Source organism: Mastigoproctus giganteus, chromosome 3 (assembly GCF_048544385.1).
Source record: "Mastigoproctus giganteus isolate SK-2022 chromosome 3, ASM4854438v1, whole genome shotgun sequence".
Taxonomy (NCBI): domain Eukaryota; kingdom Metazoa; phylum Arthropoda; class Arachnida; order Uropygi; family Thelyphonidae; genus Mastigoproctus; species Mastigoproctus giganteus.
In genome coordinates this window covers 214,603,710-214,621,272 of record NC_143577.1, presented here as the reverse complement: position 1 = coordinate 214,621,272, position 17,563 = coordinate 214,603,710, and the positions used below count along the sequence as shown (strand labels likewise).

At 36.7% G+C, this 17,563-nt stretch overlaps 1 protein-coding gene across 1 annotated transcript in view; it reads left to right on the top strand.

Annotated features, from left to right (window-relative positions):
* Nucleotides 1-17,563, top strand: part of Spt6 (transcription elongation factor Spt6) — a 301,836-nt gene that overhangs the window by 179,693 nt on the left and 104,580 nt on the right. Inside the window, exons 22-24 of the mRNA XM_090369617.1 lie at nucleotides 1,359-1,435; nucleotides 11,532-11,667; nucleotides 12,986-13,123. Of these exons, the coding sequence (XP_090225743.1) occupies nucleotides 1,359-1,435; nucleotides 11,532-11,667; nucleotides 12,986-13,123 (351 nt within the window). The remainder of the gene's footprint in view (nucleotides 1-1,358; nucleotides 1,436-11,531; nucleotides 11,668-12,985; nucleotides 13,124-17,563) is intronic.

The following is a 17,563-nucleotide window of genomic DNA, read 5'->3' as shown; positions in this document are numbered from 1 at the left end:
TGTGCTCTGAATTGCATCTCGGGTAATAGCTCTTCTTATTAATAACATTCGCATTCCTCTTCTCACAAAGCTAACTGAAGACAAATATCGAAAGTTGCTCATGCACAACTAATGGCTTAATATACTTAGTCAATTAACAAAAGTTAAATGCACATGGCAAATGGTTAAGAGGTTCTCTGAGCCTTGCCATATAGTACTGTTATAGCAAGAACAAATTTTTTTTGTATGTCTTGATTAGTGTAGAATATGATTAAGAGTCCACCAGGACCTCTAAAATAGCACTTCCTAGTTTAAATTGCAAACAGAATATTTTTTTAGTCTACAGTATCATAGTGTTTATTTAAAATATCCTTTATAATAAATGCCCAAACTTACAAATATCACTTGTCCTTTAAAGACAGTTACTTTTGTTATCCATAAATTTTCATGTGAGTAGATACATGATACAAACCTGAAACCAGGTGATAGAGGATATCTTCAGGTTTCTATTCAACAACTGAAAAATGTGTGCACTGCGGTAGATGGCAGCATAATCACAAAACTATGATCACAGCAGAACTTTGCTTTGTTTGTGTTTAGTTGTTAGAAAGCGGCAGAACTTTCTTCTCTTTTTGGAGAAGCTATTGTCACAGGCATCATGTATCTGAACATGTTACAGGATTTCCTTATGCCTCAACTGTTGGATGACAATGATGGCAACTTGATTTTTCAACAAAATGGAGCTCCATCATATTACCACAAAGAAGTTCATGCTTTCCTGAACACAATTTTTCCTGAGAAGTGGATTGGAAAAGGGGGACTGATTTTGTGCTCCCATGGTCCCCTAGTCTGACTCCTTTAGGTTTTACTTTCTGGGATTTGTGAAAGACCAGGTGTGTGTTCCATCAATGCCATGTAGCAGTATTTGTGAAGCAATCGGCTGCTTTGGCAGGAATAAGTAGTGCCAAATGTGGGAAGATATGGATTATAGATGGGGCACCTGCACAGTAACCAAAGGTGCCCACATTGAGAGCCTCTAATTAAAACTTGAAGATATTCTCTATCACCTGGATGTGGCTTCAGATTTGTGTTATGTTGACTACTCACACAATAATATTTTAGATTTGTGGGTACCTTGTATAGATATTTTAAATTAATTTTAACATTCCTAAAAAGTATTTCTTCATTCTTACACTGTGAGAAAAGTTGTTTGATGTTGGTTAGGCCTAAAGATTAGTTATAATTTTCAAGTGAGGTTTGATTACAAAAGATTTGAGAAACAGTAACTTATAGTTTTGCATTTTAGAAAATAGCCTCTGTTCCTTCCTTGTTTATGTGCTACATATTGTGTTAACTTATTTTATTGTACTGGATTTTAGGAAGCTGATCTTCAAGCCTTGAAGCGTCTTATTGCAAACAAAAAGCCACATGTTATAGCAGTTGGGGCAGAATCGAGGTATGAGATTATCTGTTAAAATAATATTTTATCATTCTTATCTTACCTCTGTCATTTTTAATAATATTCTGCATTAACTTAAATATATAGTGTTGTTTCATATTAAAAATTGCACATAAAATGATTTTGCATGTTTCTAAATATCTGAATTGTTATAAATATCACAATTTTGAGGAATTCACTTGTTAGCAGGTGTCAAGAAAATAGAATCCAGTTTACCATATTCCCCTCTGGTTTGTAAATCACTGATCTTCACAGATAAAATCACATTTAAAAATTGTCTCATCTTCCCACCTCTCTCTCTCTCTCTCTCTCTCTCTCTCTCTCTCTCTCTCTCTCTCTCTCTCTCTCTCTCTTGCAGGCACCTCTGTAGTCAGGTGGGCAGGAGCAGCAGTGCGTAGCACACGCTTCTTGATTAGACCAGAGTTTGAGCCTGTGACCACCAAATACGGAGGATGTGGAAAGGTCAGGGAATGACCACCGCATATCCCCGGAGCAATATGGCCTCAGTTTCTAATGCTCCTAAAAACCAACTAACAAGCAAACATCTATCTTGCAGCAGTAGTAGCAGCATCATGTATGCTTTGTACTTAAAATATTCAGTTGTTGGGAGTGATGGAACACATAAACCTCTTTTTTTTTTTTTTTTTTCACATGTTTCTCTCAAAGAAAACTCAAATTTCCTATTAAAAATTGCACATAAAATGATTTTGCATGTTTCTTAATATCTGAATTGTTATAAATATCACAATTTTGAGGAATTCCCTTGTCAGCGGATGTCAAGAAATTTTATTTTAACCCAAATTTTAATATCGATGAATGAGCTGACTAAGGAATAAGTCTTCCACTTCCATTCTAATGATCAAGGAGTTTCTTATTTGGAAATATTGTAATCATATTGTGAAAATGAGACGATATACTTCATATTGAAACAAAACCTCTAATGTATTCTCTGACAGCTGAGGCCATCAGCCACAACTCTGACATGTCAGGATAATACTAGTTACTGTTTATTTGACAAAGAAGAATGCTCAGTGTGCAGTACTCTTTAATGCTCTGCACACTTTGAGGTGGTACAAAAAGAAGTTGAAAAAATTTATACTGCAAACAGCGTTAAAATTTGGCTGTCCATGTCTATAAAAAACATAGCACTTCACTGCAACCTTTGATAATTCTCATTTTTGGAAATAAATTACAATTGGCTTGCACTTTCCAGCACCAATCATGGTCTAAAACAAAGGCCAGAATATCTGATAAAATGATGTCAGTGTTAAGTTTAGCATTCATTCCTTATGATTTCCAACTTCTTTGTTTTTTATTCAGGGTTTAAAATCAATATGCACAATTACAAGAGAACTGATCTTTAGAACATAGAATAGGTTACTGTGTCTCTTTGATTGACCAGTTGGAGGTCAGTTACTCTCATATGATGTCATCTCCCTTCACTTACCTTCACAGACATCTTCACACTGAGAGGAGTAGTGCATATGACAAAGGGAACAGTGCAAGCACCGGAACGTGGTTTAAATCATAGTTATTCCTTAACTACAATTTAAACCACAACTTGTTTGAAGTCATGATTAGGGAAACATTGCATCATTTATTATGTATAATTGCACATGTTGGCTAAAGAGAAGGAATCCACATAGTGGGATATTATTTGCTGTTTAGCACTTGTACTCCATGTAGAAAGGGTGACATTTTCCCCTTTTGTGCTTTATCGTTTACAGTAAAATATGTAACTAAATGTGTTTCATTTATACTGTTGAGCCATTGGACAGTTTGATGTCACTTTAGAAGAGTAGAGAATGGTAGAGAGTAGGTGAAATGGCATCGTTTTTGTTACATCTTATATCTCATGAGATGTTACATCTCATTGTGCCTTGATATTGCACTACCTTGAATAAGCAGTGCTTTGCCAGTTGGTGCTGTCTGGGTGGTGGTATCTGCCGAGAATGAATAACATTCATTTTCTACTGCAAAGAAGAGAATGAATTCTTCAAAGTAGAAAATGAAGTGAAATCTTCTCTGCTGCAAAGCATTGCTTATTCGAGGTAGTGTAATATCACAGCAATTCACTGTGAATGTATTCACAATATGAGATATAACAAAAATGATGCCATTTCACCTACTTCGGTAATTTACTATAAACTAAAATGATACTTTGCTCTAACTTGTTTGGCTAGTAAATTTCCCATAGAGTGAGGCTTTCGGCCCTAAACCCCTTTTTAGTATTATTTTTATTATTATTATTATTATTATTTTGTGTATGTATGTATGTAAGCATGTGCATAAATAAGTCTATTTACGAAAAAAATTAACTATGGAAGCTGTTCAAAAGGAAAATATTACATGCAACTACATTGCATGCTGTAATCACGGATAACATTGTAATCACGGATAACATTGTGAGTTTTATGAAGACTTGGGCTTATATGAATATATACAAAAATGCCAATGATTGTAATCAACATTTGATATGTGTTATTGCATTTTTGCCTTATTGTGTGCATGCAATGGAAATGATCATGTAAGATCCTGATTTGTTCTTGAGCTTTGACAGATTGTCTGGCTAGTTACTGATTGACTTCATACAGTTTCTATGGTGGTTGTTGTTGTTGTTACTCTATGAAAGAAAGTAGTCTGGCTGTTTTTCACTAGAGAATTCACCATTTTCTGATTCTTGATTTTAATATTTTCTTAATTTGTTTGTAATGGTTTGTATTGGATCTCCAGAAATATTATGACAGTTTCATTTTTATTGATGACTTCTCTCAAAGAAATAGTGGAAATTCAAATTAAAGTATTATGTATTGCTTGATTTAATTTTTTTTTTCTTTTTTTTTTTCTGTCAACGTCTACATTTTTATGTACACAAATGTGTACATAAAAAAAGTTGGCATCTGTTTGACTTGTTACATCTACGAAACTTCAAAGTAAAATCCCAGGTCTGAATAGTGGAATTCACTTTAAATAAAAAGCATTATACTTCTCTATGCGGTCAGTGTGAGTAGTGCTGTACCAAACCAACTCCTGGTAAACTGCTTCCACAGTACACAAACATCTACCCACTGATGAGATTCGAATCAGGGTCAAAACCCGGGTCTGCATAATGGCATTCACTTTAAATAAAAAGCATCATACGTCTCCATTGGAAAAGCACCTTTTATTTAGAGTATTACAATGCCAAGCAACTCTTGGTGAAGTACCTCCACATTATGAAATCAATGCATTAAGTAGCAAACCCAGTTTCCTCAGAGCTCTAGCCCAACATGTATGACTATATATCTTCCATAGCTTGAGGCTTTTGCTCTAGACCAGCATTTCTCAAACTGTGAAGCACCTCCGTAGCCAGGTGGGGGAAGGAGCAGCAGTGCGCAGCACACGCTTCTTGAATTGACTGGGGTTCGAGCCCGTCACCACCAAATACGGAGGATGCAGAAAGGTCAGGGAGTGACCAACACATATCCCGGAGCAATTTGGCCTTAGTTGCTAATGCTCCTAAAAACGAAATAACTAACTAACTAACTCAAACTGTGTTCTGTGAGATGTGAATAAAAGTGTTCAGTGAAAAATCTTAATTAATAATTTAAAAAATATTAATAAATTTTGCATGTTTATAGTGTACACCACTTTTGTATCATTATAATATTTAACATAATTTTTTTTCATTTATTAATATACTGGCATAGACTAATAATCAACTAGACTGCAGAACACTATTTTCGTGGGCTTTGCACAGAGAAGTATGCATAAAGGTAATGACATCTATGAAAAAGTAGCAATGTGGTGATCTATTATGCCGTTCGTATGCAATTTAGCCTGGAGTACACGGGTTGAAAGAGAGGAGGAAGCGAACCGATATCATAACTAAACTCACTTCCTTGTATAAATTTTTTTTGATAATTATTAGTATTTCGAAATATTATTATTAAAATATGTGACCATGGATTTGTGGTTGAAAAAAGGAAATTTAAAATGAGAATCAAAGTACTTCTAGTAGTGAAATTGTGCTCGATGAAAACGAAACCAATATTGTCATGCTTCAAAGTGAGGATGAACAATCGCAGCCTTTTGTTCCCCAAAAATCTGAACTGAAAAAACAGGAACCACCTAATAAAAGACCAAAACGGAAGTATAATGACAGTTATTGAATTTTGGCTTTCATGTGGTGGAAATAAAGATGCTCCTGATGCACAATGCATCATATGTAATAAAATATTAGCAACAGTTCTTTGGCTCCCGCTAAACTTGTGTTTCTTAAGTGTTCCGTGATGTTGTGAGATGAAAAGTGTTCCGTGAATATGTGGAGAGATGAAAAGTCTTCCATGACTAAAAAAGTTTAGGAAATACTGCCTAGACTTTAAGAAGAGTAGTAGGTAGATAGTTTTTTTTGTCTTCCAGACAATTAAAGAATTTCTGTTGCAAAACAAATTACAGCACAATCACATAGATCAGAGGAGTTTATTGGTAATCAGTTTGACAATATAATCATCACAGTCACCTAAAATGTAGCGTATTTTTTTTGTAACAGTGTTTGATTGTGGTTGGTTTGCCATTTTCAAACTAGTATTTTCGAATTTCATTGTATATGTAGTTCAGATTATCCATACTAACGTGCATAATAAAACTGAATATACTGTTAGGTGTGGAAGCAACTTCAAAATACATCACATTTTGATTACTGTATAAAATTAATCAGGATATTCTATATAATTTGCTGTGATAATATACATTTGTAGCCCATCCAGCATTTCTCCCTTAGGTCTAACAAAACCACTAATTTTAGTAGAGGTTAGAAATTAGAAATTAGCATTAGTAGCGGCATAGATGCAAGAAAGCAAGCTTAAATAGCATCAGCCAAAAAAAAAAAAAAAACCCTTCCCATTTCACCCATCTGTTCACTCCAAAAGTTTGTCTGGTTCGGTCTTGAATTTATTTCAGCTGTCAACTTCCACAATGACAGATGGAAGTTTCCATCTGTCATTGTGGCAGATTCTAAAGGCAAATTTCCACACATCAATTCTATAACTGTCTTTCCTCAATTTTAATTTATGCCCCCTCAGGTTCATAATCTACGCAAGAGGAAAAATCCCACCAGCATTGAGCCTGCCGAACCCATTCAAGCCTTTATACATCTCAATCAGATTACCTTGCAAGTGCCTCGTCTCCACACGCTGCAATTTGCAGAACTTAAGCCTTTCTTGGTAAGAGGACCCCTACGTCTCCTCACCAATCTCATTGCCTTTCTCTGTACTCATTCTAGCAACTCAACATCCTTCCTAAAATGAGGCCCCCAGACCTGTATTCAGTACTCAAAGTGTGGCTTGACCATTGCCTTATACAAGGGGATAATCACCTTCTTATCCATGCCAGAAAAATTTCTATATATCATTGACAAGACCCCAAAGCTACTCTTGCAGGTTGTCTGCACTGTTCAGAAAAGTTCATATCTGACTACCCAATTACCCCCAGGTCTTTTTCATTCTCCACTACCTTGAGTGTAGTACCACACAGTTGGTATGTTACTGTGGGGTTACTGCTACTCATATTCAGTACTTTGCATTTGGCAATGTTAAACTTCAATTACCACCTCTCAGTCCATCTGCTCAACTTTTCTAGATCCTGTGACAGTAGCATACCATCCTTACTGTCATTAACAACCCTACCAACCTTTGTATCATCTGCAAATCTGGACATTAAGCCCGATATACCTTCGTCAATATTAGTGATAAATATAGAAAACAACGATTGGCCCAACACGAACCCCTGGAGAACTCCACTTAACATTATTCCATGAAAGTAGTATCCATTGATTACCACTCTGTCTTCTCCCACTCAACCACCCTTGTATCAGCTTGCCCTTAATGCCATACTACTCCAGCTTGTAGAGTAGTCTTCCATGTGCAACAGTATCAAAAGCTTTCCTAAAATCTAAGTATTTGATATCAAAATTATTTTTTGCATCCAGTACCTTTGTTACTACATCATTGAATCCAATCAAATTGATCGGACAAGACTTCCCCTTAACAAACCCATGCTGTGTCTGAACTAGCATTAGCATTAGTAGAGGCATTTGATGCAAGAAAGCAAGCTTATGCAGCATCAGCCAAAAAAAAAAAAAAAAACCCCACTTCCACTTCACCCCTCTGTTCGTTCCAAATACCTGTCCAGCTGAGCCTTAAACTTATTTAGGCTATCAACCTCCACCACAAGGGATGGAAGTCTGTTCCACCAACCAACCACCCGTTGGCTAAAGGCAAATTTCCGCACGTCTATCCTATATCTGTCTTTCCTCAATTTGAATTTATGCCCTCTCAGGTGATTTTTCTGAGCTAGAGGAAGAATCCCATCAGCATTGAGCATGCTTAAACCATTCAAGGCTTTATACACCTCTATCAGATCACCTCGCTGGTGCCTAGCTGTAATCTTTACTAGATGATCCTGCGATGCTTCTTTGACCATTGACTCCCTTATTTTTCCCAGAACAGAAGTTAAACTAACAGGTCTGTAATTACTTGTGTCACCCTTTGATCCTAACCTAACCTTGGTGAATTGGGGATACATTTGCACATTTCCAGTCCATGGGAACCTCGCCTGCTTACTTCCTTTGCTGCCTTGTTTAATATAACAGGATAGATCCCACACACCTCAGTTGCCTTCCTTACGTTTAACGTTAACAATTTCTCCTCCACTTTGCTCGCAGTTATTAAAAAATCATTTAACTCCCTGTTACAGTTTGATAGGCTTCTGGCCTCCGCTTCCCTACAGAATTTTGCATGTGTGAATGTAGATGCAAAATACTCATTCGGTTTATGAGCTACCTGAGCAGAATCATCAACAATTGAACCGTCAGTATCAAGTGGACCAATCTGATTCATCCCCTTCCTTTTAAAGTTTACATAAGTAAAGAAATCTTTACTGTTTTTCTTTGCATCCTTTGCCCATTTTTTTTTTTTTTTGCCTAACCTCCTTTGTGACTTGATTACAGACCATCTTACATCTGCCATAGGCATCTATGTCTCCTGATAATTTATATATATGCCCCATGCATTTTTCTTATCTGCCACAAGTCTCATTAGTTCATCTGAAATCCATTTAAGCATAAACCTTGAACAGTATTTTATAGTCTGTATGAAAAACCAAGTAGCTTCGAAGGTTAATTCCTTGAATGCTTTCCATTTAGAATTTGCTGTTGGTAACATCACCAGGAACAGGAAAGAACTATGACAATGAACATGGGAAACATGGACTTTTTCACAATAGGTAACGGTGTCAGGCAGGGCTGTATTTTGTCACCTCACCTTTTTAATCTTTATGCCGAAGATATAATGCATGAAGCTTTGGAAGATTTAGAGACTGGCTCCAAAATTGGAAGACTGAAGATAAACAACCTTCGTTATGCAGATGATACTGTGCTAATTTGTAGTTCTAAGGATCATCTTACAAAGAAACTCTGAGGAGAGTATGTGAAGCAAGTAAGAAAAAGGATTGTTTCTGAATGTGGGTAAAACTAAAATTATGTTGATTGGTGATAATCTCAGTTCCAGTAAAGTGAAGGTTAATGGGCAAGGTATTGAAGAAGTTGATGAATTTGATTACTTAGGGTCAAGAATAAATAAAAATAATGACTGCTCAGATGGTGTAAAGAGACAACAGGCAATTTCTAAAACTTTGGTCACTGACCTGATAAAATTATAGAGAAATCATGATCTGCCCCTAAAGACGAAACTGAGAATCATTGACTCGTTAATTTTTCCATTTGCCACTTATGGATGTGAAGGATGAAATCTGAAAAGAGTTGACAGGAAGAAATTGAGGCATATGAAATGTAGTGTTACAGGAGAATACTGCGTATAACTTACTTGGATCGAAGAACAAATGAGTGTGTATTGAGACTCACATTTTATGGTCATATAGTAAGAAGGGAAAGCTTTCTGTTGAAGAATATAATTTGCTGAGGGAAAGAGGTGCAGAGGAAGACCTGCAACTTGGTGGAAGGAGGGGATCAGTGAACTTCTGGGCATGACACTTTGCGATGCTGCTCTTATAGCACGCGATCAATGCAGTTGGAGAAATTTGTTGGTGGCCACAACAGCTCCTCAGGGAGCTATGTGACTGGAAGAAGAAGAAGAACATTGCCATTTGGTCCCACTGTATAGAATTTAAAAACTGTCCGAGACCACTGTAGTCATCCTTACAAAAGCAAAAGCCCTTCCCTTTACCCCTGATGGTAATTACATCTTTTGAGTAGATCCCACATTAGTACACTATGATCACTGTCACCTAGTGGTTCCTTTATCTGCAAATTCTTAATGCATGAATAATCACTGCTGATAATCAGATAAAGAATATTACTCCCTCTGGTTGCCTCTCAAACATGCTGCTGTAGAAAACAATTAATTCACAAAAGTCTTGCTAGTGTGTGAGTAACCAACCCACAAGTTCCACTCTATATCTGGGAAGTTAAAATCTCCCATTACGATACATTCTGTTTTACTGTCCCACTCTATTTTTCTGTACAACTGTTTGTTGTACTCATCAGAGTCATTAGGCCTGCAACACACCCCTACTCTCAACTTTGCTTTCCCAGTGCTTATGTCACACCAAACTGACTCAACCCTGCCCTTTCCATCTATGTCAACTGGATGTACTTCTTTAGATTTTGTGTTTCTTAACTAACAGCATAATCCCTCCTCCCTTTCTATCCTGTTTATCCTTTCTGTATACATTGTACTCCCTAAATTCCAGTTCTACATTCCTTATCTCTGTGTGCCACAACAAGACAGAATTGATATCCCAACAATATCTGCTTTTGATGTTTTCACCAGCACCTCAAATACATCTACCGTATTCCCTGGATTGGTGTACATGCACCTGTTCTTACTCTTAGTTACTCCAATACAGCCTATGTATTTACTTGTTCCATGCTGACTCCCAGCAGTCCTTGAAATTCCCAGCATCTTGCTTTCTAGGCTGCTACTCATTCCAATAATAGCAGGGCAAAAATCACTTTCACCTCTGCCTCAGCCTACTGTTAATCTATTAGTTTGTGAATCCCCCCAAGCTATTAGTTTTTCAAACACTGCCTCAATAGCATCAGCAAATATTCTTGCACCCTTTCTATTTAAGTGTAGCCTATCCCTCTAGAAAAAATCTCTTCTGTTAACAAGCACAGACCCATGCTGAAAACAATTCTACCCCACAAGCCTTGCACAACCTCTCAAGGGCCAAATTTATTGACAAGGTTCTCATCATATACTCCCTCCTGTCGTGTCTGGGCAGAATTGCAGACACTTTCAAATTTAAGCGTAATTTACAATTTTTTTTCAACATTGACCTGTGCTTGTTAAGTAAGTCTGCAGATCTCCTACTCATAATGTTATTAGTGCCAACATGTACAACAATATCTCCCTTAAAAGATGATATCTGCTCTACAATGTCATCAACTTTTGCCCCTGACAAACACCCTGATCCTATTTCACCTATACTTTTTGCACAATATATTTCCTGTCTCCCTGACAATAGAGTCACCAACAATAATTAGCTCCTATGGGACCTGCACATTCTGCCCTGAAGGTTGCTACAGTGTTGCCTGATGCATAAGAGCTCTGGAATTGAATTGAGCAGCTGAGAGTTGATTGGCCCTCCATTTTATTTCCTTTAAGGGCATCTACTCTACTCTTCAAACTCTCATAGGTGCCCATCAGAACACTGAGGTGGCACCTAATTTCTCGACACTCTCTGCACCTAGCACACACAAAGACATTCTCCTTGGCTAGATCATGTCCTGTTCCAGAAAGTCTGCAGACATTTCACAAGTTGCACATTTTTTTTTAGGTTGTGATGTGTTGGAGAATCACCTTCTTCGGCTCTCCCCAAGTCACAGCACGTTGCTTTGCTGCTCTAGTCTAATAACTTCTGATTTGGATAATCTTTTACTGTTCACATTTTATAAAAATGTGCGCCAAAAATTCACTTATTTATGTTGAATTTGTCTACAACTGAAATACTCATACTATTCAAACTTGTTTTGTGCACACTTGAAATGAAAGGTTCTGATTTTGTGTCACCATAAGTATTAAATTTTTTTCAGGGAAGCTCTGATGATTATAGAAGACATAAAGTCTGTGGTTAACGACCTCGTGGAAACTGAACAAATGCCAGCAGTTGGAGTTGAATTGGTTGACAATGAACTAGCTACTGTATATATGAATTCGAGGAAAGGAGAGGTAAACTCTGTTTTTTTTTTAAATATTTATTGAAAAGACATTTTCTGTGTATTCTTGATTATATAATACAAATCTAATTTAAGTAAATTGCTTTTATAAGTGTGTGATAATAAACTCCACTGACCATCCATCAGAATGGTATATTCTGCTGATGGATTATAGCATCATGAACACACTGTTGAGACATTTCCTCCTATGCATGTAAGGTATCGATATCCCTTTTTGTGACATTTTATATCAATAAAACGTTGATGTTATTTCGGTATAATGATCATCGCCTTTAAATATTTCTTCCCTAGACTGATTTTAGAGACTATCCTCCACTTCTGCGGCAGGTCATAATATTAGCCCGTAGATTACAAGATCCTCTCATGCAATAAAATTAGCTTTAGAAAATCTGAATCACTACCCATCTGTAAAATACATAGAATACACGGACTTGCTCAGCTCAATTACAGCAATGCAACATTCCTCCTACAAGATTCACCCTGTGTTAGATCAAATCAGAAGTCTCCTATTGCAAATAGAAGAACATCATCAGTCAGTGACCTTTTGCTGGATCCCAGCACATTCGGGGATAAAGGGGAACGAACTCGCTGACAACACTGCTAAAAATCCATCAACTTTTGATTTTACCTCCGTCCATGTTCCAGCCTCTGACTACAATCACATCATACAAACAGCATGTCTCGCGCAGTGGAAAGATCTATGGCACTCCTAAAGCAATAATAAACTCTATCAGTCGAAACAGCACCCAAGGCTTTGGCACACTAGCACCAAAACAGTGCGAAGAGAAGAAGTGGTACTTGCAAGGGCACGAATAGGACATACGTATCTCACTCACCTTCATTTACTCCCAGGAGAGGATCCTCCTCAGTGTCCACACTGTTTAACACAGTTATCAGTGAAACATATTCTAATTGACTGCCCACAGTATCAACAAGACAGAACATCTGTCCTGTCTTCCCTGAGAAATCTGAGAGAACTGATGACATTAAAGCATATTATTGGCGAGGAAGCAAATATCAATGAATTTTTCTATTTCCTGAAAAAAATTGGACTTGATCATAAATTCTGAAAGATCACAATAATAAAAATCAAGTCATTACAACTAAATTTTGTTTTTAGCAGTTCACTATGAATAGGTGCACTATAGCCCCAGCAGCTTATGTGCCATTAATCCTCCATAACACACACACACACACACACACGATCCTCTTGTAGAGTTTTCCCAGTTATTTCTGTGACATTTTATATCAATAAAACGTTGATGTTATTTCAGTATAATGATCATTGCCTTTAAATATTTCTTCCCTAGACTGATTTTAGAGACTATCCTCCACTTCTGCGGCAGGCCATATCATTAGCCCGTAGATTACAAGATCCTCTTGTAGAGTTTTCCCAGTTATGTACCCCAGATGAAGAAATAATCTGCCTTAAGTACCATCCTCTTCAGGTATTACTTTTCTTTTTTTTTTTTTGCTCTCTATTTAATATATGTATGTATTTTGTACATTGTAGATTTTTTATTTAAGCATCTGTGTAAACTGGGAGTCTATGCTACATTTGAAAGTGATTTATTTACTAATAAAATAGCTCAAGTCAAACAAAATATAAAAATTGCAAAATAAGCCTGTTTTAGGCACACATGCGCGTGCATACACACACAGTAAAATCATCCCATTATAGGGCTTTTGAAGGGACTGGCTCTCCAAGTAGCACTATTAGGGTTGTAACTTTCTATTTCCTACCCTCCATCTTGTTTTTATTTTATTTATTTATTTTTTTTTTTTCAGTTACTCATATGATCTTTGATACAGTTGTGTCCCTTTTTTTTTTTTTTTTTAATGTTCTTTCGAATAATTTATATACTATTATATCAATCAGTCTTGTTTCTAGTAATATCTTGTAAATATTCTATCCTGGTAAAAAAAGATAGAACAAACAAGATAATGTCAAAACAATATCTTGTTAAACAAGATAATCTTGTTTCTAATGTAGTTAGGGAAAGGACGCTACTTTGTTGTTTTCCATGAAGATTTATTGCTATAATTAATAATCACTCTTATACCACGTGAAATTAATAATATATTTTATTAAGCTTATAACTGAAACCACTATACATTTAAGATGATGTTTCAGGCCTCTTACTGATACCCATCATCAGACCACCCTGTTAGGGATAGAAAAATAAAAAGGGTTACAGTTTACCTCTTGTCAGACTCCTGCTTGGTGATGCTGCGAACGATTAGTGTATGGGTGAAGGATTATTAGCATCAGCTAAAAAAAAAAAAAAAAAAAAAAAAAAACCCTCCCATTTCACCTTTCCATTCGTTCCAAATGCCTGTCCAGTTCAGCCTTAATTTTATTTTAGGCTATCAACTTCCACAACAAAAGATGGAAGTCTGTTCCACCGATCAACTACCTCCTGGCTATAGGCAAACTTCCACGCATCTATTCTACAACTGTCTTTCTTCAATTTGAATCTGTGCCCCCTTAGGTTCTTAATCTGAGCAAGAGGAAGAATCCCGTCAGCATTCAGCTTGCTCAACCCATTCAAGGCCTGTACACCTCACTCAGATCACCTTGCAGGTGCTGCAATTTGCAGAACTTAAGCATTTCTTGGTACGAGCATCCCTTTGTTGCCCTTCTTTGTACTCGTTCTAGCAACTCTACATCCTTCCTAAAATGAAGCCACCAAACCTGTACACAGTACTCTTCTTCTTCTTCTTTGGTCCTTAGCTGGCAGCTGGGGGAGGCGGTTGGCCACGCAAGAAAAAATGAAGCCACCAAACCTGTACACAGTACTCTAAGTGTGGCCTGACCATTGCATTTTACAACGGGATAATTGCATCCCTGTCCCTGCTAGCAAAATTCCTATATATCATCGACAAGACTCATATAACTAGCTCTGGCAGCCCATCTGCACTGTTCAAAAAATTTCATATCTGACTGCACAATACCCCCAGGTGTTTTTCACTTTCCACTTCCCTGAGTGTAGTACCACACAGTCGGTACTTTTCTCTTGGGTTATTGCTACCCATATGCAGTACTTGCATTTGTCAGTGTTATACATCAGTTTGCACTTCTCAGCCCATTTTCTCAATCTAGAAGTGCAAACTTATCTAGATCCAGTTGGAGTAGCATACTGTCATTATCAACCCTGCCAACCTTTGTATCATCTGCAAACTTCGACACTAAGCCTGATATACCGTCATCAATATCATTGATAAATATACAAAACAACAGTGGGCCCAACACCGAACCCTGGGGAACACCACTGATAACATTTGTCAACGCAGAGCAGTGCCCATTGATAACCACTCTATCTTCTTCCACTTAGCCATCCAAATTAAAAGCAATTTGCTGTATGGACAGCAAACTTCTCTTAATGCCATAACTCTCCAATTTGTACAACAGTCTTCCATATGCAACAGTATCAAAAGCTTTCCTCAAATCCAAGTACAGGTAGTTCTCGACTTTACGAGTTAATTCGTTCCTAGCGCGTACTCATAAAGCGAAAACTCGTAAAGTGGGAATTAAATCCCATAGACATAATATTAAAAACAGGGGTTACATTCTCAACAATGAAATTAGTTAGCTAATTAGTTTATGTTTAAACAATGATTGATTTATCCAAAGTAATTAAAAAGCAGCCTGTAAAATCAAGCAAATTATAATAATAAAGAAATTATTTATGATTTACAAATTTTAAAGAATGTTTTATTCTTCATCATCGACTAAATGCACAAACTTTTCACTTATTATTGGCTCGGCACTCAGTTTGTTGCACAAGAAGTCTTCTTCTTCAGAAATGCTTCAAGAGGTGTTTGTTTCCAAGATAATCTTTCTTTATAAATTTCAATCGAAGCATAAACATCATTTAATGGAAAAGAGTAACAAATTTATAAAGCTTTAAAAAAAAAAGGGAATGAAGAGAAGATTGTGAAAATTTATTTGTTTTTTATACAATTGAAGATTTCAGTAAATGGAGAAACACATTCCACCATAATAACAAAAAAAAAAAACACACAATTCCAACCATTGGTATTTTTGCAAATACAATAACATCGAGTTTATTACCCATTTATAATTGCTTGCAGTAACCGGAAAGTGCAGATTATTTTTATTGTTTTATGGTCGTGACATCCAGAAAATGTGCTTTAGAAAAATGTCACAAAGGCATTCAAAATTGGTTCTTATAACTCTTATAACAGAACATATGATAACGATGAAAGTGTAGTGCACTTTTGTGATTTGAATTGGCAACTAATATAATTTACACTATAAAAAAGGCCTTTTAGAGAGTTATATACTGAAAATTTCAACTTCCAAGGTTTGGAACGAATTACCAAAAAACAGTGTATTATTGGGTTCGCATTACAATATTTTCACGGTACGATGGTGTCTCTGGAAAGGATTAATATCATAAAGCCGGGTACACTGTATTGTATAGCTACATGCATGGTTTGAAATGCAGTATTTATGAATGTTTAACATTCATTTTTTGCAATTAATGTTCATATTTTCAATTTTGTCGATACTTGATACTTTGGGGGGGGGAAACCTCGTAAACCCGGGAACTCGTGTAGCGAGAACTGCCTGTATATGATATCAAAATTATTATTGCCATTCAGTTCCTTTGTGAACACATCATAGTATCCAATCAAATTGGTCAGACAAGACCTCCCTTTAACAAACCCATGCTGTGTCTTAACTATTACTGCAGTCTTGTCTAGATGATGCTGCAGTGATTCCATTATTTTCCCTGGAACATAATTTAAACTAACAGGTCAGTTACTTGTGTCACTTTTTGAACCCCCTTTGTGAACTGATGATACATTTGCACACCTCCAGTCCATGGGGACCTCCCAGAGTCCAAGGAAGCTCTCATAATTATGGCTAAGGGTTTGTTTACTTCCTTTGCTGTCCCCTTTAATATAACTGGATAGATCCCTTCCACCCAAGGTGCCTTCCTTATGTTGAACTTCAACAATTTCTGCTCCACTTTGCTCTCAGTTATTATAAAACCACTTAGCTCCCTGTTAGAGTTTGATAAACTTCTGGCATTCTCCTCATGTATGAATGTAGATGAAAACTACTCATTCAGTTTTTCAGCTACCTTAGCATGATCATCAATAGTCAGCTCATCTATGTTAAGTGGTCCAATCTGATTCATCCCTTTCCTTCTTGAGTTTACATAAGTAAAGAACTCTTTGCTGTTTTTCTTCGCATCCTTTGCCAAAGATTTCTCGTAATCTGCCTTTGCCCGCCTAACCTCCTTTGTGACTTGATTACAGACAAGCTTATATCTGCCATAAGCTTCTGTGTCACCTGATAATTTATATGCATCCCATACATTTTTCTTCTCTGTCACGAGCCTTATTAATTCATCTGACATCCATTTAGGCCTGAACCTTGAACAGTATTTCTTAGTTGGAATGAAAAGCCTGGTAGTCTCCAAGATTAAGTCCCTGAGGGCTTCCCATTTAGAATTCAACATTGGTAACATCATCAGTTGATCCCACTGTACAGAATTTAAAAACTGTCCGAGACCCCTGTAATCACCTTTAAGAAAGCAAAAGCCTGTCCCTTTAGCCTTGATGGTAGTTACATCTTTAAGTAATTACCATATCAGTACATTGCGATCACTGTCACTAAGTGGTTCCTTTGTGTGCAAATTCTTAATGCATGAATAATCACTGCCGATAATCAGATCAAGAGTACTACTCCCTCTGGTTGCCTCTCGAACATGCTGCTGCAGAAAACAATCATCCAATAAGTCCAAAAAAGTCTTGTTAGTGTGCGAGTGACCAATCCACAAGTTCCAGTCAATATCTGGAAAGTTAAAATCCTCCATTATCAGACATTCTGATTTACTGGCCCACTCTATTTC